General features: G+C 47.6%; 2 protein-coding genes and 1 pseudogene across 3 annotated transcripts in view; 2 read left to right on the forward strand and 1 right to left on the reverse strand.

Annotated features, from left to right (window-relative positions):
* Positions 1-22,490, forward strand: part of LOC308170047 — a 25,032-nt pseudogene extending 2,542 nt beyond the window's left edge. The window contains exons 3-4 of the transcript in view: positions 21,610-21,911; positions 22,310-22,490. The product of the transcript in view is annotated as an uncharacterized misc_RNA (transcript). The remainder of the gene's footprint in view (positions 1-21,609; positions 21,912-22,309) is intronic.
* On the reverse strand, positions 1,395-4,563 carry LOC308170439 (potassium channel subfamily K member 13; the record flags this gene model as incomplete). The annotated part of the gene is made up of 2 exons (XM_080545229.1): positions 1,395-2,293; positions 4,227-4,563. The coding sequence occupies 2 exons, from the start codon at positions 4,561-4,563 to the stop codon at positions 1,395-1,397; spliced, it is 1,236 nt and encodes a 411-aa protein (XP_080401355.1).
* On the forward strand, positions 7,894-9,816 carry gemin7 (gem (nuclear organelle) associated protein 7). The gene is made up of 2 exons (XM_080545200.1): positions 7,894-7,968; positions 9,369-9,816. Exon 2 carries the CDS (start codon positions 9,387-9,389, stop codon positions 9,771-9,773), a length of 387 nt encoding a protein of 128 aa, XP_080401326.1. The 5' UTR covers positions 7,894-7,968; positions 9,369-9,386; the 3' UTR covers positions 9,774-9,816.
* Positions 22,491-22,500: the final 10 nt, after the last annotated feature.

Raw genomic sequence — 22,500 nt, forward strand, 5'->3', positions numbered from 1 at the left:
TCTGCAAAAAACTGCTGTGTATGTTGGAGAAGTGGACCTAAGCCAGAGCAATGCGCCACAAAGATGCTGATGAGGTTCTTGGCCCCTCATGCTATTTACTTCCTTCCATAATGAATGAGGAGTAACTCAGTGATCAGATTCAGTTTATTATCCACCTGTTTCTTGTTTTTCCCATACAGAATAAAGGGCACTAGACCGCCTACTGCCCTCAGGGCAGGCTGCTGGGGCGGCTGTGTCTCAGGAGGTAGAGCCGCCATCTAATGATCGCAAGGTTGGCAGATCGGCGGTTCGAGCCCCGGCTGGCCACATGTCGAAGTGTCCTTGGGCAAGACGCTGACTGAACCCCAAATTGCTCCCAGTGAGCGGGCCGGCCGGCGCCTTGCATGGTAGCTTGCCGCCATTGGTGTGTGAATGTGTGAATGAGAGGCCGCTGTAAAGCGCTTTGGATGAAGGCGCTATATAAGTGCAGTCCATTTACCTCAGCTACTGACTGAGAATTGGTGCTTCACCTTAGCCTTTACCGTTGGCCGTGTTTAAGTTGAAGAGCCAAAACGACTAGAAACCAAACATGTTTCAGACGGGGCCAATGCATCTGTGCACAGGGACGTAGGGAGTATATGAAGGGGTGCGGCAGGTGTGTAGTATCATGTCACTCATGATGTTATTTGAGAGATGTATTGATTGCACATGCTGTTTTGTTGATGGTTGTCTTTTGGGGTGGTTATTTTTTAAAAGATGTACAACACGATTAGTCAAGGCCATGTTTTCAAGCCCTGCAGTCCGAATTTCACTACATTGTCCAACTTGAGACTGCACAGATGCCTGTGTGTGTGTGTGTGTGTGTGTGTGTGTGTATGTGATGTGCGGACCAAAATATTACAATGTATCACAAATTGCAGATTATAGATTACATAGATCTCTTTATTAGTTATAAAAGCCACACATCCTGTAAGCAGCTTACATGAGCTGCAGCATATGATACATCTTCTTAATTTACAATAGGAAAGATTGAACAATTATTGTGTTTATCTTCAGGCAAACTAAGGGTCTATTGTAGACAGTATCAACAGAGATCCCTTGTGTCTCAGGAGGTAGAGTCGCCGTTTAACGATCGCAAGGTTGGCAGATCGGCGGTTCGAGCCCCGGCTGGCCACATGTCGTAGTGTCCTTGGGCAAGACACTGAACCCCAAAATTGCTCCCAGTGAGCGGGCCGGCGCCTTGCATGGTAGCTTGCCGCCATTGGTGTGTGAATGTGTGAATGGGTGAATGAGAGGCCGTTGTAAAGCGCTTTGGAGCAGCTTTGGAGCAGCAAAAAAAGGCGCTATATAAGTGCAGTCCATTTACCATTTACCCCTTTGAAAAGTCACATTAGACATGAAGGTGGTGGTCAGAGTCAGACATGGATCATGTTCTCCCCGGGTAGCCTGTGCCCGCATTGGCCAGCCCCCGCTAAGCTGGTGCCGACGTCTGTGCCTCTGTGGCACACTGTCTCCACCGTGGCGTCACTACACAAGCACTTCCCCATCGGGTTGGTTAAGAAACCGGGCCTCACTATGTTGTTATGGCCCGAAACGTTCCCTGTTTGTGACTGCACCGGTTCATCGCCGCTATGGAAGAACCTAGAAACATCGCAACAACAGACCGCAAACCACGGCCTCCGCCGGTGAGATCCTCCGCTGTGGCAGTTGCACCTCCGCAGACGGACCAGTTTGTCCAGGGTCCAGTCCAGGCCCTGCTTGACGACCACAGAGATGCTGTTGAACAGGGAGTAGGTGCAGCACGCGCCCAGGAGCATGAGGAGGCAGTTGGCCATCTGGTAACCCAGGAGGGGCTCCTGGTGCTCCTGCTGTCCGCTCACCAGGTCCCCGAAGCCCATCGTACTGAAGGTCACGAAGCAGAAGTACAGGGCGTCAAAGAAGCTCCAGCCTTCCATGGCCGAGTAGAGAGCCGCAGCGCCACAGGTCACCACCAGGGAGGCAGCGAAGAGGATGAGGGTGATGTGATACACCGACGGCTGCCACCCTTCTTTGCCACCACCCTTAGTGCTTCTGTCCTCTCCTCCATCTTCTTGATGAGTGCCGTTGTTGTTGCTGCTGCTGCTGCTGCTGGCCGATGCCAGCCTGGCGTTGTGGGTTTGCCTCCTGTGACACCGTCGCATGAGGAGTCCCAGCATGGTGATGACTCGCTCCAGGAAGAGGTTGAAGAAGAGGAGGGTAGCTGAGCAGCCGATCAGGCCGTAGACCACCAGGAGAGCTTTGCCCGTAGTGGTGGAGGGAGCCGTCATTCCGAAACCTGTCAGAGAGCGAGAGAGAGAAGGGTGGAGTGAGGTGGAGGGAGAGAGAGGGACAGGGGGGAGGGGGGAGTGGTAGAGAGAGAGAGAGAGAGAGAGAGAGAGAGAGAGAGAGAGAGAGAGAAGGGTGGAGTGAGGTGGAGAGAGAGAGAGAGAGAGAGAGGGGGGGAGTGGTAGAGAGAGAGAGAGAAGGGTGGAGTGAGGTCGAGAGAGAGAGAGGGAGAGGGGGGAGGGGGGGGAGCGGTAGAGAGAGAGGGGTAGAGGGTGTCTCAGTTAGTATCAGTATTTTCATCATCAAACATGTCACCGTCTTTCTGCCAGAAAGAAAATCATCATCGGCCACAAATGAGTCTATATAGAGGGCAAACATGCAGGTTATTGAAACAGGAAATTGATCCACAGATTGTGTCAACCCCCTCGCACTGTTTCCGTGGTGATACAGAGGACAGGGAGATAAAGCAGTGTTAGAGGGAGACTGTAAATGTTCATTACACCTCTGAAATTGAGGCTGGTAAATAGTCTCTCGCCAGTAAAAATAGTAGATAGTAGCTTTATCATTGCATGCTTTTTTATAGATTGTTGTAATTATATGTTGTAATTTCCCTTTAGCACATCTACACACCTTGTGCATACTGTGCATACCTCTAACACAGCATTGTGTGGTGATAACAGTAATTAAGACTTGAATGCAACCAATCATTAGACAAATATGTATGAAGCTGTTGGTAATGTTAGGCCATGCTAAATTAAAGTGCAAATTGTGGTTTAATAGGACAACGGTTTCGGCCGTAGCCTTTGTCAAGTCTTGAATACAAACACACAGTAAGACATCCATTATATAGTCAGGTAGGCTAATTGAATAGATGGCACCTGTGAGATTCTTTGCACATGAATAGATTTAGCGGTGAAGGCTAGATAGAAATAACATGTAGCCTAATGTGTGAGGTGAGTCCTGAAAGAAGAAAAGAAAGAGAAAGAGACAGGCGGGGGGAGCCTGGGTGGGAAACACATAATCTGACTGACTCTTAAATAACAGAGCTGAAAAAGTATTGACACTAAATCTACACAGTGCAGCTGAAACATCAGACCTGAAAAAGGGTGTCATAAGCTGGTGTGTCAGATAACAGGAGATCCGAGTGACATCGAAGTCCCTATAGATAGATAAAGTTACAAAGAAATATGTTAGATGATAGATGTAAAGATATTGTTAGTGTGAATGAACAACTCTTCAAAAAGGGACATATAAAGATTGGCAAAGGAGGGAGCGAATGGACTTCCCATGGCCACACCGCTTTGGTGAAGAAACCAGGAGTCTTGAAAAATAAAATTATTACAAGAATGAGAATCAGTTTAACAAATTCAACACCACAGTTTACAGAGGGGGTAGATTGACAGTCTCGCTTAGAGAGGTTAGGCCCTAACCCATAATCCGTGGGTCTAACAACTGTGACAGATCAGCAGACAGAAACAGTAACATGGTCCATGTCTGAGCAGGAACTGTCTCCAGACACAGACACTCTCTCTCTCTCTCTCCCTCTCTCTCTCTGTCTCTCTCTCTCTGTCTCTCTCTCTCTCTCTCTCTGTCTCTCTCTCTCCCTCTCTCTCTCTCTCTCTCTGTCTCTCTCTCTCTCTCTCTCTGTCTCTCTCTCTCCCTCTCTCTCTCTCTCTCTGTCTCTCTCTCTCTCTCTGTCTCTCTCTCTCTCTCTGTCTCTCTCTCTCTGTCTCTCTCTCTCTGTCTGTCTCTCTCTCTCTCTCTCTGTCTCCGTCTCTCTGTCTCTCTCTCACTTTCTCTCTCTCTCTCTCTGTCTCTCACTCTCTCTCTCTCTCTCTCTCTCTGTCTCACCCCCCTCTCTCTCTACCCCCCTCTCTCTCCCCCCTCCCCCCCTCCCACATTGAAACAGTAACATGGTCCATCCTTCCAACTCCCTTATTGACCTATGGTGGAGACCACCGTGCCCACGAAGTAGAAGGCCCCCGAGAAGTCCCAGCGGGCCTTGCGGGGCTCCATCCGGACGCCTGCGCTGTTCGCCTCCTCGTAGTGGCGCAGCAGGACGTTCAGGTCCTCCAGACTGACCCCGTGCTTGTGACTGAACACCTCCAGCCGCCTCTCCCAGCGTCGTTGAGCCCTCAGCTCGGTGGGGGTCTCCAGGGCAGAGAAGACCACCGCTCCAGCGAGCATGTAGAGAGAGATGAGCGCCCCCAGGAGGCAGAAACGAGCAGTGTTCCTGCTCAGACACAGAGAGGGACACCAGCAAGAATGGCCCTCCTTCATGTCTACTCATAGACGATGTATATAGTCGACATGAACAACTTGAGTAAATGTTAAAAGCAACTGCAGTGTCTATTTCGGGTTCAGTAGTATGTAGAATCACTGGGAGACAGTTGCCAGGTCAACAGTTACCAGGTCAAATCTTTCTCTTAACTTCGGTCATTCCGACGCTTTGCTGGAGATGAACGTAGGTCCTCCTTTGTCAGATGATTTGGATGCCGTTCATCCGAAGACAGATGCAGGTATCCCTCACCAACTAGTCTGTACTTTAAATTATCTCTGTCTCTCTCTCTCCCTTTCTCTCTCTCTCTCTGTCTCTCTCTCTCTTCTGTCTCCCCCCCCTCTCTCTCTCGCTCTATCACTCTTCTCTCCTCCCCCCCCTCCCACATTGAAATGTATATTTTACAGCTTATCTCTTGCATAATCACCTTTTATTACCTTTTTTATAATCTACACAAGCTGAAATTAGTTCTCCTCCCTAAGTTTGTTCAGTGGATATTGGCCTAACTTAGATTTACTGTAGTGATACGACCCCCTCCTGTTTTTAGTGGATCTAGATAAGACGATATGGGTCCCTGTGTCAGTAATGGGATAGTGAAACATTACATTTTACATTTTTTCGCCTTATTCCAAAGCGACTTACAATCAATACATTTGACTAAGCAAGTGAATCATCAATCCACCAGTCGTAGCAGGAAGAGTAATCCAGCTCAGGCCCGGGGCCATTGATAGAAGGAAAAACCTTCTTCTATCACCTTCTTCTAAACCTAGCCTTTTTAAAAGTTTTTATTTTATTTAGACACTGGAGAAAGAGAAAAACAGTACAAGGGGGGCAGTAGAAGTCTTAGGGGACACAGTAAAGGAGAAAAGTGGGTGTCTTCAGGAGACACAGTGCTGGGGGGCAGTAGATGTCTCAGGTGTTTTTTATTGGTTTTTATAAAAACACAACACCGTATATACAATCAATTAATCAAACAATCAGACATTTAAGACATTACATTCAACAACAACCAACATTAAACTAACTAAAGTGCTCAGTGTTCAGTGTATTGTCCAGTGTAGTGTAATGTTCAGTGTTCAGTGTTCAGTGTCCAGGTTCCAGTGTCGGTAGGAGGCAGGGGTAAAAAAACCTGTTCGCTGTGCATCCGGGAAAAAAATTCCCCTGCAGCCCTCTAGTTGTAGAGCGACTACTATCCAGTTTGCCCACCAGTGCAAAGCCGTGGCTCCCCCACCTCCCTCCCCCGAGGGACCCCACACACCCGACTCACCCGACCCGCCCCACCACCGGCGCATCCGGCCCAGCCCACCAGGCTCAGACTCCTGTAGCCCTTCACGAGGCTAGCCGGACCAGGCGCCCCAGCGGCGGAGCAGATCGAGCACGCAGGCCGACCGGAGGCCCCCGAGGAGAGGCCCAGAGAGCTCGGCGCATGGCAGGCAAGCAGAGGCGAAAAACCTGTACACAGCTTATCCAGGGAAAAAGCTCCCTGGCTCTTCTCAGCTTGTTCCGGGCTGGGGGTTGGGGGTTGGCGGGTAGGGGACTGGGCCTGTAGCTGGGGGCCTGGAGTAGGGGGGGGGGGGCCCGGAACAGGGGGTTTGGGGTCGCTGAGTTGGAACCTGGGGTTGGTGCTGGGGTGACGTGGTGGTTCCCGCCGGTCTCTGCTCCTGGGTCTGGAAGCCTGGGTAGGTGTCAGAGCTGGATATGACATGTACCTGAAAAGATACAGGAGTGAGAGAAGGGAGGTGTGCATGGTTGCTGATGTCTCAGGAGGAGCAGTTAAGGTGTAACCTGAAGAGATGGAGGTCTTCAGTCTACGACGGAAGATGGGTAGTGACTCTGCAGTTCTGACAGCCGTGGGAAGGTCATTCCATCAGCAGTGTCGTGAAGAGACGTGATCGGGCAGCGTGACTGATGGAGGGACTGAAAAGAAACATGTTTTCAGTCATCCACTGTAGAAGTCTGCCTTGGCTTGAAAGCTTGTTTGTGATTGCTAAGGTCACCAGTGGTTTGGGCTATGTGCATAAACTAAACAGTGCATGAAACATTTCTGAATGATGTCACCAATATGTACACAACCATCAAATAAAAGCTGAGAATCTCCTCTGTAGTCTCACAGTAATTGGTTGATAGCAGTACTATGCAGTATGCTAGTATGCCATTTCGAACACAGCCATATCCATCCCCCCTCACCACTAGAGGGCACCGAAGAGTGCCTAACAGATCACTACAGTACACCCCATAGTGAACATGTCCTAATTGTGCCCAATGATGTTGTTTTCCCGCCCTGGTGTCATGTGACTCGTTAGTGTTACAAGGATTCAGGTGTAAATGATAAGCAGGGCTGTTAAATTTGGTGTTTTGGGCACAATTCTCTCTGAATGCTGGACAACATGGCACCTCATGGCAAGGAACTCTCTGAGCGGCTGAAAAAAAGGATTATTGCGCTTCACAAAGATGGCCTTGGCTATAAGAAGATTGCCAACACCCTGAAAATGAGTTGCAGCACAGTGGCTAAGATCATACAGCGGTTTTCCAGGACAGGTTCCACTCGGAACCGGCCTCGCCAGGGTCGACCAAAGAAGTTGAGTCCACGTGCTCAGCGTCATATCCAGAGGTTGGTTTCCAAAAATAGACGTGCGAGTGCTTCCAGCATTGCTGCAGAGGTTGCAGAAGTGGGATGTCAGCCTGTCAGTGCCCAGACCATACGCCGCACACTGCATCAAATCGGTTTGTATGGCCGTCCAGACAGAAGCCTCTTCTGAAACCGATGCAAAAGAAAGCCCGCAAACAGTTTGCTGAAGACAATGAATCGAAGAACATGAGTTACTGGAACCATGTCCTGTGGTCTGATGAGACCAAAATAAACCTGTTTGGGTCAGATGGTGTCCGGCGTGTGTGGCGGCACCCTGGTGAGGAGTGCCAAGACAAATGTGTTTTGCCTACAGTCAAGCATGGTGGTGGCAGCATCATGGTCTGGGGCTGCATGAGTGCTGCCGGCACTGGGGAGCTGCATTTCATTGAGGGACACATGAATTCCAATATATACTGTGACATCCTGCAGCAGAGCATGATCCCCTCTCTTCGGAAACTGGGCCGTAGGGCAGTTTTCCAACATGAGAGTGTCACATTTGAGTGTCTATAAAAGCGCTATATAAGTCTATTATTATTATTATTAAGTGTCTGGTCAGCTTTCTCGAGAGAACTGGACTGAAATGTATCTAGACTTTGACAAACTGGACAGTGTAGGATTTGGCTACATCCAGTAGGTGGCAGTAGTGCGACATTAAGGATGCAGCAATCTGCCGTTAAACCCGAGAGAAGAAGAAGAATGTGAACATGTGTTGCTCCAGCTCCTAGCCTCACAGCTTCTGGGAGACAAACAACTCTGCTTTTCACTGCACACCGGTAAGGTAAGCCTGCAAACGAACGCTTTTAAAACTGTTTATCCATCTTAAAAGACCTTTAGTCTGACCAATTGTCGGTAAGTTTGTTTATAATCATGTTGCATTCATTCATTATTAGATCACTGTTCTCTGCCTGTCTAGCTAGGCTACTAAACAAGTTCGGGTCAGTGACAACTCGTGACGTTAGAATTATAAGGTTCTATCTCCATTTTTGTCAAAATGTAGTTTTTTTTACATAACCTGATCCATTAGGTGTTTATTAATGCCTGTGTGGTGTTATTTTTTAAATGTTGACATTTTTGAGTTAGTAATTCATAAAATACAAAGATTCCATCTCACAAAACATAATGGAATGTAAAAACTTTGACGCTCAATATCTCTGAACTACCCTAAACGGAGATAGAACCTTATAATTCTAAACTCACGAACTCTTTAGTTCATCGCTTATTGAGTAAAGTGGTCAGATAAGATGTGAACAGAGATGTGGGTCTGGCTGTGTGTGTTGCTGGTCTCGGTGTTGGGAGGTTTTCCGACTCCCTCAGCCTTCGGTTTACTGGTAAACCATGGCTGCGTTCGTAAACACGCTGTGGAAATCTGATCAGCACTCATGGAACGCCTCTTGTCCAATCAAATGACTTGGTCCCTTTATGACGTCGAAGCCAGTGTGCGCTCCGGCGCTCTCAGAGCGAATTTACGAACGCAGCCTATTTTACGTATTTCCTTTACGTTTGTTTGTGGCCCCAAAACACTCCAACACACACACACACACACACACACACACACACACACACACACACACACACACACACACACACACACACAATAGAGGTGGACAAATGAATTAACAACAAATCTCTTCTGTATTTGAAAACAATGTATATTAAAGATATCAGTGGCGTGCAGGTAAATGAAACCTGCTTGAAATCAGGTTTCTGAAATCTGTAGTTGTACAAGAAAAGCAAAAGCTGCAAAAATATGGGGGTCTGCCTACAAGTGCAGGGTACATTCAGGAGTTTGTTGTTGCAAGTAAAAAAAATGTTGTAAAGCTGTTATAGATGTATGTGTATAGATGTTTGGAAAACAAAGTGAGTTTGCTTCTTTTAAAGAGCACTATATGTAAAAATACCCCTTTCTACAACAGCATGTTTGGATACTGGATTCTGATTGGCTAGCAACAGTGGTAAATATCTCAACAACCCACTGTTCAGGCTGCATTTCCAGTATCAATGCGCCTCCCAATCAACCTGATTAAGAACACCTGTGCTGACCTACAATGCAATGGTTGATCTTGTTTATGAGACTATATTCTGTTCACATTTTTCGAAAGAAAAGTCTGATCATTACATCAGATCACATTTAGTGTGCATTATGTTGTGTTATTTTCATGTCTTGTTCTGTCATTTCAGAGAGAGCCACACCTTGAGATGAGGACCCCGGTGCCTGTGCTCCGCCTGCCGCGAGGCCCGGACCCCAACGGCCGCGGGTTCGACCCGAGCTCACCCCGATTCATCGCCCTGTGTCCGACCACCATATCAGCCTCGGCTGACACAACCACAGACTCAGTCCAACTCCGAGAGGAGCAGCGCACGCGATCGGTGTTGAGAGAGTGCTTCCTGAGAACTCTGATCACCATGACGAACAAGCAAGTCCAGTTCCGTATGTACGAGAGTGTCACGGTGGAGGCCAAGTTCGGAGCCTCTGACATCGACGTTCTCAACTTCCAGGTGTCTGACCTCCAGACGCCCATCGGAGTGCAGAAAGAGGCTCTGCTCAGGTGCCAGGATGTTATCTCGTACTCCTTTGTCGTTTGAAGGTTATTTAGTTTTGATGTTTGTTTTGTTTGTTTAGATTGTTTTCCTCCTTTTGAATAAAAATGTGTCACTTGCATTGTGTTGTGTTGTGTAGTGTTCCCTCTGAATAAGATTAATACTGACATGATTAAACATTAGGCTGCATCAAACCATGAAAACCTATTCAAACTACAGGGTTCCCACGCTGGTCTTAAAAAGCCTTAAAGTCTAAAATCCAGCAGTCCGATTTCTAAGGCCTAAAAAGGTCTTACATTTCAGTTATTCGGTCTAAAAATTAGGTGTCAGGTCTTAAAAATGTGATCCTGCAAGGAAAGCAGTCCGACCACATCTATTTATGCAGAAATTAATCAAGCTGGATCTCCTCAAAATTTGCGACTTGAGTCCGACTCGAGGCCCCCGTCTCTGGTAAATAGCAGATTTACATTCTTTTTTTGTTGTTGTTGGTTTTTTTCGATTTTATCCCTTTTTCACCCAATTTGGTATCCAATTGCACCCAACCTAGCATCCAATTATCCCCTGCCTATTGCGTAGGATCCGCCGCACGACCCCGTGGCCGGCAGCCCCAAAGGAGATCCTCGAGCCCGACACCGTTACTCCAGCACCAGACGGGGGCGGTGTTGCGCGACGGAGCCTTTATCCAAAGCGCTTTACAACGGCCTCTCATTCACCCATTCACACACACATTCACACACACATTCACATGCAAGGCTCTGGCCCGCTCACTGGGAGCAATTTGGGGTTCAGTGTCTTGCCCAAGGACACTGACATGTGGCCAGCCGGGGCTCGAACTGCCAATTTGCCAACCTTGCGATCATTAGACGGCGACTCTACCTCATGCGCTACAGCTGCCCAAATTTAAACCTATTCTAATCTTTTTCACTACAGAACCTAGAAAATGACCGTTTTCACCTGACACTGGTATGGTGCTAGGGATGATGAATACAAGGTTGTGAATTGCGCCTTTAAGCATTTATCATAGATGCCAGATTAACAATCCTCCCTCCAAAAAGTAATTAATTGAACAGAACTATCCATGTAATGTCGTACATGCCCCTCCGACTTACGTACTGAGTTATAGGCCTGTGACACCACTGTGGTCCTCTAGTTCCTTAGCTGAAACAATCCTCACAAGTAGCCAATACTGTTGAGCATTTGTCATTGTTAAGATTCATCTCTTGCGTGTGTGAACCTTCCCCGATAAATCATTTTGTTGGAATGCCATTAGGCGGGGCCCGCCCGGCGTACCCACTCTCTCTGTCCCTCTCTTGTTGTACCTGAATTATCCTGAATGCTTTGTAGGAGACAGTCATCAGAGAGAGGATGAGTCATCCTCAGCCAGCCCCCCCCCCCCCCTCTCCTTGGAAGTATGAGTGAAACCCTGTGACATCATCAGGCCCCCTTGTGATTCAATCAGGAAGCCGCACAAGGACGACCAATGTTAATTTCATATAGCCAGGCGGGCCGTGGTGGCGGTGGTTGCAGAGGCAGTAGGAGACACTGGATTCCAGATCTGTGCTCCCTCGATCGTGCATCTGCTAAAAACAACAACAAGTTGTGAGTGAATGTTCATCTGTTCGTGGCTGTTATGAAAGATCACTTTGGTGAGGAAAAAAGTGGCCCATAGTCGGCTTAATTTGTAGCGTACATAGGGGGCACACTGTCACCGTTATCTGCTCTCTCAATGTGTCTCTTTCCTGGCCGCCTGCTTCTCCCTGATTCCAGTGGAAAAACATCCGTGCGTGTGTGTGTGTGTTTCGGTGGAGGAGAGAGAGGGAGGGCTGTCACGATGGTACAAGGAATCTGCCCCGTCTAACACCGTTGGCCAAGAGGAAGCACATTCCGCTCCTTCCTGTTTGTAGCCCTCTCTCACTTCCTGTCAAGTGTCTGTGATAACTTACAAAAATACCTACACTTAATACCCTTGCCCCTGCCCAAAAGTTCCCCCATTAGAAATGTTGGCAGTCACTTGTAAGGAATGTATTTTCAGTGTTTTCAATAGTTGCCATATAAGGGCCCCAAGGTTTCCAGTCTTTTGTTATTTGCTGCGGCTGATAACGACTCACATTATTTTTACTGACCACATCTCTCGAGAAGGCAGAAGGCATTCCAGATAAACAGGCACATTTCATATTTTAATTTATAATATCAATAAGAACTCTCTGCCACCTAACATTCTGGAACTCTCTGCCACCTAACACTCTGGAACTCTCTGCCACCTAACACTCTGGAACTCTCTGCCACCTAACACTCTGGAACTCTCTGCCACCTAACACTCTGGAACTCTCTGCCACCTAACATTCTGGAACTCTCTGCCACCTAACACTCTGGAACTCTCTGCCACCTAACATTCTGGAACTCTCTGCCACCTAACATTCTGGAACTCTCTGCCACCTAACACTCTGGAACTCTCTGCCACCTAACACTCTGGAACTCTGCCACCTAACATTCTGGAACTCTGCCACCTAACACTCTGGAACTCTCTGCCACCTAACACTCTGGAACTCTCTGCCACCTAACACTCTGGAACTCTCTGCCACCTAACACTCTGGAACTCTCTGCCACCTAACACTCTGGAACTCTCTGCCACCTAACATTCTGGAACTCTCTGCCACCTAACATTCTGGAACTCTCTGCCACCTAACACTCTGGAACTCTCTGCCACCTAACATTCTGGAACTCTCTGCCACCTAACACTCTGGAACTCTCTGCCACCTAACATTCTGGAACTCTCTGCCACCTAACATTCTGGAACTCTCTGCCACCTAACACTCTGGAACTCTCTGCCACCTAACATTCTGGAACTCTCTGCCACCTAACACTCTGGAACTCTCTGCCACCTAACACTCTGGAACTCTCTGCCACCTAACATTCTGGAACTCTCTGCCACCTAACATTCTGGAACTCTCTGCCACCTAACACTCTGGAACTCTCTGCCACCTAACATTCTGGAACTCTCTGCCACCTAACATTCTGGAACTCTCTGCCACCTAACACTCTGGAACTCTCTGCCACCTAACACTCTGGAACTCTCTGCCACCTAACACTCTGGAACTCTCTGCCACCTAACACTCTGGAACTCTCTGCCACCTAACATACTGGAACTCTCTGTCTGTCTCCTAACATTCTGGAACTCTCTGCCACCTAACACTCTGGAACTCTCTGCCACCTAACACTCTGGAACTCTCTGCCACCTAACACTCTGGAACTCTCTGCCACCTAACATTCTGGAACTCTCTGCCACCTAACACGCTGGAACTCTCTGCCACCTAACATTCTGGAACTCTCTGCCACCTAACATTCTGGAACTCTCTGCCACCTAACACTCTGGAACTCTCTGCCACCTAACACTCTGGAACTCTCTGCCACCTAACATACGCAATATTGACACTCTCACCACTTTTCAAATCCAGTCTTAAAACACACCTTTTCACAATGGCTTACTTGGTTTGATCTCCTGTATTTAGTTTGTTGTTTTATCTGATTTTGCTGTTTTTATCTCATTCTGCTTTGTTGATTTTAATGTTTTGATATGTGGTTTTAAACTGTCTTGTAAGGTGTCCTTGAGAGCCTTGAAAGGCGCACATAAATAAAATGTATTATTATTATTATTATTATTATTATTATTATAAGACTAACCTAGCTGTGTTAACAAAGGTTGAATTCAGTTCAGTAAGTTTGACTTTCTACCCGTGAGATATCATGGTCATTCCCTGTAAATGTGTCATCCTTGTCTAACTACCTGAATCCACCACAGGGCCGAGCCAGACGGATATAATATCGTTCAGAGGACGTGAGTCTGCAGTCAGGCGAGCGATTCGCACACCCAGTTGAAGAGTCAATGAAACCTGAAACAGCTTAGCTCCCCTCATCCTCCAACAGCTTGTTGCAAAACCCTTTCAGGAGCTTCATCAGTACGTCAGAGCCAACGTACCACAGGTGTGAGTACATGTTCCTGCAAATGGTGCTGCTATGTGAACAAACTCAAAATGGTCAGCTTTATTGTCAATCCAATATATGTACGGTATGGTACCTGTACTATATCAATGACAATAAAGACCATTCATTCATTCATTCATTCATGTACAGACATACAGAGGGCTGAAATTGCGTTTCCCTCTCATCCACGGTGCATAGCAAACAAAAACAATAAATAACAATATAATACGACAAGATTAAAAAATAACTATATATACAAAAAATACTAGATAAAAGATTTGAAATGTGCGGTACAATGTACAGGGGTGGAATACAATATGAACAATGACAATAGCGCAATAGTGGTAATTGGCTCAGTATAATAGGGTAAAGTGGTACGTAAATGTATGTATGTACATGGGAAGGGAAACATTGTAATCTCTAATGCCTCACAAATATGTTGAGAAACAGTCTCCCCAAGGGTCTGCTTTACTATTGGGTAGCCTGTAGCATGTGCATTGCATTGTATTTTGCCAAATGTTATAGTTAATTGGAGGTCTTTTGAGTTGATAAAGGAATGTCTCCATATCCACCCACTCTACCCACAGTTAAACACTTGATTTCATGACATTTCATGATTAAAAGCATGATGACGTTGACAATCTATGGGCGGCTGTGGCGCAGGAGGTAGAGCTGGCGTCTAATGGTCGCAAGGTAGGCAGGCAGAGCGGCGGTTCGAACCCCGGCTGCCGACACGTCAAGGAGGTGTCCTTGGGCAAGACACTGAATCCCAAATTGCTCCCAATGAGCGGGCCGGCGCCTTGCGTGGCAGCTTGCCGCCATCAGTGTGTGAAGTGAACGAGAGAGCCGTTGTAAAGTGCTTTAGAACAAGGCGCTATATAAGTCAGTCTGTTTACCGTTACAATCTCAGCGACCTCCATCAGCCAAGCTCCCGTTAGGTGACTACTACTGTGGGGCGGCTGTGGCACAGGAGGTAGAGCCGGTGTCTAATGATCGCAAGGTCGGCAGATCGGCGGTTCGAGCCCCGGCTGGCCACATGTCGAGGTGTCCTTGGGCAAGACACTGAACCCCTAATAGCTCCCAATGAGCGGGCCGGCGCCTTGCATGGCAGCTTGCCGCCATTGGTGGGTGAAGGTGAATGTGTGTGTGAATGGGTGAATGAGAGGCCGTTGTAAAGCGCTTTGGAATAAGGCGCTATATAAGTGCAGTCCATTTACCATTCCATTTAGAACAAGGTGCTATATAAGTCAGTCTGTTTACCATTACAGTCTCAGCGACCTCCATTAGCCAAGCTCCCGCTAGGGTTGGGGGGGGGGGGGGGGATGTTTACTGGTATGTGCCCCATTGTGGCATGGTGCGGCAGACAGACAGACAGACAGGGGGAGGACTGAGTCACGGACGGGGGCAGCAGCAGCAGGCCCTGTCGGTTTGTTTGACTAGTCTGTCGGGGGAATGTTGGAGGGGCTCCAGTGATTGTGCGAGCCCTGGCGCTCAGCGCGGCAGCCTCACTTCCCAGGCTCAAGTGGCCAGGGAGATAAAGCCCCGCGCGGGGGAGCGTGCCAGGAGAGAGACCCCGGGGGGCGGCGGGGGTCTGGTCCCAAACCCAAACAACAGCCTCACTCAGGCCTGTGAGGCCTCTAACCGCGCTCACAAGTCTACATGATTACTCAACAGTCTGTCCAATATTTATGTTACGGTACATGTGGGAAAAATAGAGTTAGGGTTAGGTGCTGCTACGTCGACTTGGTACATGCCGGCATGTCTGACCCTAACCCTAAGCGTAGCACCCTAGCACCTAACCCTAACCCTAGTTTTCCCACATGTACCGTATTCCCACATATATATATATTTGTGTAGGATACATACATTGAAGAACACTGTTAGAGCTTACAGGTTTATGTTGCTAATGCTAACACCACAAAACAGGATTTGAAACAGCAGCATCACAAACAGCAGTTAGAGCAAGCAGGTACTTTTAATCACTGTGCCATCTCACAGGAAGGGGCGCATAAAGGGCAAGGGGGGTTTGGGGGGGGTGTCCCATGTACTCCTGTCTAGACAGGAAGAGATGGCGGGGTGGCGGTGGAGGATACCTAATTAGTGGGGGAGATTAAAGTTATCTTCGTTTATCTACATCAAAGCCTAGCGAGCCCTTACTGGTCCCACTCCCACTCCCACAGGACTAAACACAGGAAGATGCTGCTAATGAGTGTCTGACTGTAACGCTGACGACCCTCCACCGACCGTGGGTTCTGTCTGCTGATTGGTCGGACAGATTCCCAGGCAAGCGACATCCCACCTTCTAGCTAATCAGGTGAGAAAACGCGGCTGCCATTTGTGTGTGTGTGCCCGTGCGTGCCTATGTGTGTATGTGTGTGAGAGGCTGAGCCTCTCCTGAGTTCAGAGGAGCCCATGGAGAAGACGTGGGCTTCTCTCAGCACAGAGGCAAGAAACATCAGGACTGGTTTCCCCCCAAAAAGTCCAAACATTAGGGGTGGCTGTGTCTCAGGAGGTAGAGCCGCCGTCTAATGATCGCAAGGTCGGCAGATCGGCGGTTCGAGCCCCGGCTGGCCACATGTTGAAGCGTCCTTGGGCAAGACACTGAACCCCAAATTGTTCCCAGTGAGCGGGCCGGTGCCTTGCATGGCAGCTTACCACCATTGGTGTGTGAATGTGTGTGTGAATGGGTGAATGAGAGGCCGTTGTAAAGCGCTTTGGATAAAGGCATAGCTATATAAGTGCAGTCCATAAATCGGCTGCCGACCTGTTACCCCCTTTCACCAGCAGCTGTCACATACAAATCTGCTGTCGCTTATTACTGTTAACTAATAAATTGCGCTGTAGAACTGTTGTATAAAAGCAATATCACACTCGAGGCTGTGCTGTTATACTGAACATCAGCACGGCGGTGATTGTCTACGACCGAATCACAGCCGGTCTTCAGGCCAGGAGGTCCGACAGGTCCGACCTTCAGACAACACCGACTACTCACCGCTGGTCCTGACATCTCACTGCCCCCGATCCTTTAATTAGACAAAAACAGGACGTAGACAGGCAATATCTGAGAGGCGGTTTCCTGTTTGACCTCGGTGTGGGCAAAGACCCAACCCTGACTCCCTAAGCTATGCCTGCATAAACTGTCGAATGTAGAATGTCGAATAACATTCCGTGAGCTTAGAATGATAAGGTTCTATCTCCGTTTAGGGTAGTTCAGAGATATTGAGCATCAAAGTTTTTACATTCCATTATGTTTTGTGAGATGGAACCTTTGTATTTTATGAATTACTAACTTAAAAAACGTCAACATTTTAAAAATAACACCACACAGGCATTAATAAACACCTAATGGATCAGACTATGTAAAAAAAACTACATTTTGACAAAAATGGGGATAGAACCTTAGAATTCTAACGCCACGAAATGTCGAATGTCGAATAACATTCCTGTTTGATGAGCAGCAACAGTGACTATTTTTTTCAGTGCCCCATAAAAAATGACTACATCAGGTTACAGTGACGTGGGTGTGAAGGAGCTGTGTGGTGTTCTGTGTACAGGGGAGGCTGCCCTGGCAGTGAGAAGTCGTGAGCTTAGAATTATAAGGTTCTATCTCCAATTTTGTCAAAATTGAGTTTTTTACATAATCTGATCCATTAGGTGTTTATTAATGCCTGTGTGGTGTTATTTTTTAAATGTTGACATTTTTTAGTTAGTAATTCATAAAAATACAAAGGTTCCGTCTCACAAAACATAATGGAATGTAAAAACTTTGACGCTCAATATCTCTGAACCGCCCTAGACGGAGATAGAACCTTATCATTCTAAGCTCACGAAGTGGTACTCGTGTAAAGCTATTTAATCTAGCGGCTTAATTTAATCGCTTGTGAAGGTTTTTTTTTCTTTCCCTGTGGTCATTAACTCTCTGGTTGTGGCTGCAAAAAGCGCCGCAATGATCTTCAGACGCTTCCCACAAGAACGGAAGGGAGGACGATTCCCAACACTCAGTCCCCCCCCTCCATTCCCCCCCCCCCCTCCCACCACCCCCTCATCCCCCCGACCCCCCTTTCTTTCACATCATCAAACGAACGTTTTTCGAGGAGGTGGGCTCGGAGGCAAACCTAATTGCTTATAATTTCACTCACACACGCACACGCACGCACACACACTCACACACGCCCACCCCCTCCCCTCGTTAGCAGACTGCAATCTCAATCTCTGTCTTTCTCTTTCTCTCCCTCCCTCCCTCCCTCCCTCCCTCTCTCCCTCCCTCCCTCCCTCCCTCCCTCCCTCCCTCCCTCCCTCCCTCCCTCCCTCCCTCTCTCTCTCTCTCCCTCCCTCCCTCCCTCCCTTCCTCCCTCCCTCCCTTCCTCCCTCCCTTCCTCCCTCCCTTCCTCTTTCTCCCCCTGTCTCTCTCCTCCTCGGGAGACTGATTTACTTGTGTCAGGGACAAGGACATCTGCCCATTAGCGAGAACTACTGACGTAGGTATCTCCATCCCCTCCTCCTCCTCTTCACCCTCCTCTCATCCTCATCCTCCTTCTTCTCCTCCTCATCCTCCTCCCTCTTTCAAATTGGGGTCGTCACCCCTCGTCACGCACGCCGGTGAATCATCAGCGGGGGCTCAGTCTGGAGCCTGGGGAGGGAGAGACTGCCGAGGAGGAGACGCTCATCCCCTCCAAAATAACCAGGGTAACCCGACATTGTCTGCTCTCTGCTGTCACCTCATCACTCTGTCGCAGCGAGAGAGAGACGGGGGGACAGAGAGACAGAGAGAGAGATTGAGGGAGAGAGAGAGATAGAGAGAGAGATTGAGGGAGAGAGAGAGGTGGAGGAGAGACAAGAGAGAGAGAGGTGGAGAGAGAGATTGAGGGAGAGATAGAGAGAGAGATTGAGAGAGAGATAGAGAGAGAGATTGAGAGAGAGAGAGATAGAGAGAGAGATTGAGGGAGAGAGAGATTGAGGGAGAGAGATTGAGGGAGAGAGAGAGGTGAAGGAGAGACAAGAGAGAGAGAGAGAGGGGGAGGAGAGAGATTGAGGGAGAGAGAGATAGATAGAGAGAGAGACAAGAGAGAGAGAGGTGGAGAGGGAGTTAAAGAGTGCTTGATAGTATTAAAGTTCATCAAACTGCCTTTCACTGTCTTTATCAATGAGACTGAGGATGATGTCATCCCTTACTGGGGAGCATGGAGGAAGAAAGGTTGTAGAGAGAGAGAGAGAGAGGGGGGGAGAGAGAGGGAGAGAGAGAGGTGGGGAGGAGAATGAGAGACGGACAGTAACAAGGGCTAGACTGTTGAACCGAGTTCCAATTACTAAGAATTTATAGTTGGTCTACACTAACTGCAGACGGATTTAGTGGTGCCAGCCATGATTTAGATGTGTATACCTGTTTACAGCCTGGCAGACATCCTGAAGAAATCACATTTAGCCATTTGTTAATTCCTATGCCATTGTCATGTGTCTCACACCTATGTCCTTTTGTTGGGAATGATATTTAACACTAGAACAGCCGTGCCTCTTTACCTACTAAAAGAGTCAAATGACCCCCTCTTTAGAATGTAAATCTGCTACATACACACAACGACCACTAGTTGGCCGCTTGTAAATTAGCCTGCTTCCTACACAGAAAAACAGCAAAATAGCTTTATACTAGCTTATCCTGATGTGATTTAGAAAATGTAAGGATACTGGGTGGTAGAACGCACATATCTAGGAAAAGTCATGAAAGGAGGGTCTTGAATTTGATTGAGTGCAAAGATAGAATGTTTTTTTACTCACAGGGGTCAAATGACCGGAGCAAGATGTCCTTTGAGTTACTGTCCCATGCTGTCCTTGATACACGTTAAAAGCATGGATAAAACGTACAGTCATATGTTGCTTTGAAACTGTTATTGGTTATTTAGTTGATACTCTATTCTCATTCTTCTTAATTAATTTGATGTTGGCCGCTAGATAAAGGTTAGATAAAGGTTCTCCTAACACAGTACGACATGATCGTGACCAGGTTCTCCCATTATGTTGTCATCGTTATCGTCAATTCCTCAGCTTCAGATATCGGTTTGAGAGTTTTATCTTAAATTGAGGGCGCTATAAAATAGCACTTTGGGTATTCTCAATGGAATCTAGGCTCTGAGATGATCGATTGTTTGTCACAGGGATGAGCAAAGCGTTATCAATCATTATTAACCATGACATACTGTATCTATCTTCTGGAGTCAGATATAATGTCAAGTTTACTTGTGTTAACATGTCACCACTGGTATTGAGTTCTCTTCAATGTCCATAACCATCTGAAGGTGTACTTGGGAGTACATACTGTATGTGTCTTATTCTAAACCCGTCCTCTATTCTTCAGTATTTTATTTCCAATTCTTCTGAAACTTTTGGACATTATATTTAGCTGCAGATTTTACTCAGTTTTAGGCTAGTCGTAGCCAGGCCTGCTCTAATGTACTCTACTGTTCTAGAGTGTTCTAGAATGCTCTAATGTAATCTACTGTTCTAGAAAAACCTCCCCCCCCGCCTCAGAGCCTCCGTACCCCTGTCCCCTAGACCTCTCCTGGGAATTGTGTGTGTATGCATGGGCGTGCGTGTATGTGTGTATGTGTGTATGTGTGTATGTGTGTGTGTGTGTGCATGTGCGCATGTATATGTGTGTATATGCGTGTGTGTAAGGGGGGAGGGGGGGGGGGGGTAATTCTTGGCGGCGTCCCAGAGCACGTCTCCCCAGCCGCTTATTTACTGATGGTATCTGGGGGCAGGAATCTGGTGTGTGTGTGTGTGTGTGTATGTGTGTGTGTGTGTATCTGGGGGCAGGAATCTGGGTAAACATGGAGGAGAGATAAGGAGGAGAGGACATCTTCCTCCACCCTCGCCTCTACTGCCCGGTTACCCTTCCCTCCCTCCAACCAAACCTTCTACACCACCACCACCCAAACCTCTCCCCTTCAACCAGTGGGTGTAGTCTAGTGTTTTCTAGTGGTATACTGTGATTTTCCCTCCCAGCCTCATATCGTTCATTTCGGAACGGCATGAAAATAAATCTGCGCTCCCTGTCTGACGTTATATATACATATTGATCTGTGCATGATAGTGCTACATTTTGACATATTTCATGTCGCATCTCCCCCCCGTTGATGGTGTATGACGCTATAGTCAGTCCCAATGGTCCAAAAGTCAAGTGCTTCGTAACACAGACGGGGTGAATTTTAGGAATGAAAGTGAAAGTTCACAAAACGCTGTTACGTATCCTCACACATTTGGGTATATGGAAATCCTTGGCCTTTCCTAGTGGGTATATGGCGTAGTCATGTAGACTACACCACTGGCTCTGCCTTCAACCGAGACCTCTACCAGTTGTACACCATCACCCCTCCCCGGCCAAACCCTCATTCCTTCCTTCTTCCCCCAACCTCCCTCTCCTAACCTCCCTCAGTGGAGGCCACACCTGGACACGTGTGGGGGAGCCCGGCACTCCTGTGACCCCCGAACATCTGGAGCTCTGACGGAGTGGAGTGATACATAAATAACACACGCACGCACACACACACATACACACATAGAGACACACACGCACACACACACACACACATAGAGACATACAGAGATACACGCACACACATACACACATTGAGACATACAGAGATACACACACACACACGCACACACATACACACACACACACAAACACACATACATACATACAGACACACACACACACATACATACAGACATACACGCACACACACGCACACAAATACATACAAACCTAGACATACACACACACACACGCACGCACACACATACGCACACACATACAGACACACACATACAGACACACACACACACACACACACACACACATATATACATGCGCACACACACACACATACACTCGCACACACAGACACACACACACACACACACACACATATACACACACACACACACACACGCACGCACACACATACGCACACACATACATACACACGCACACACACACACACACACACATATACACACGTTACACACACACACACACATACGCATAGACACACACATACACACACACACGCACACACACACACACACACATACGCATAGACACACACATACACACACACACACATATACAGTACATACAGACATACACACACACACACACACACACACACACACACACACACACACACACATACAGTGTCCTGCGTAAGTAATGGGACAGTGAAGTGTTTTTTCTAATCTCCTCTCCTCTTTTCTTCTCGGCTCTAAATTTGTATTTGAAATCAAACAATTACTTTGATCTTAAAGAATAGATTGTCAGCTTTTATACAAATTACAACGCTGTATATATCATCCACCTACTTAAGGTCAAAAGTAACTATCCCATTACCTACACAGGACACTGTATACTGAGAAATACACATAATAGGCCTAAACGACACACACACACACACACGCACGCACGCACGCACGCACGCACGCACGCACACACACACACACACACACAGATGTAGCCTTCCACTGATCTGTCCTTCCGCCTGATGAGTTGTGAGCTCAGGTTTTTTATTTTATGCATCAGAGGCTTTGTGTGCTTTATCCCGCAGTCCAGGAGAGAAATACGATCAGCTGCTCGGCGGTTTGAGGGACACGTTTACTACCCGGAGGAACCTGGAGGACCCCACTGACACTGGAGGAGCACTAGGCTTCCTCAGGAGGCTGCAGATAGGAGGAGTAACTCTCTGGTCGAGCAGCTCTCAACTGTACACAGGAGAATGTTTCCACTAGAAGTATTCAG

This window comes from Nansenia antarctica (assembly GCF_963989245.1).
Source record: "Nansenia antarctica genome assembly, chromosome: 14".
Taxonomy (NCBI): Eukaryota; Metazoa; Chordata; class Actinopteri; order Argentiniformes; family Microstomatidae; genus Nansenia; species Nansenia antarctica.

What these genes read in the sequence shown, in the direction of transcription:
- gemin7 (XM_080545200.1), top strand. Translation starts at nt 9,387, where the DNA reads ATGAGGACCCCGGTGCCTGTGCTCCGCCTGCCGCGAGGCCCGGACCCC.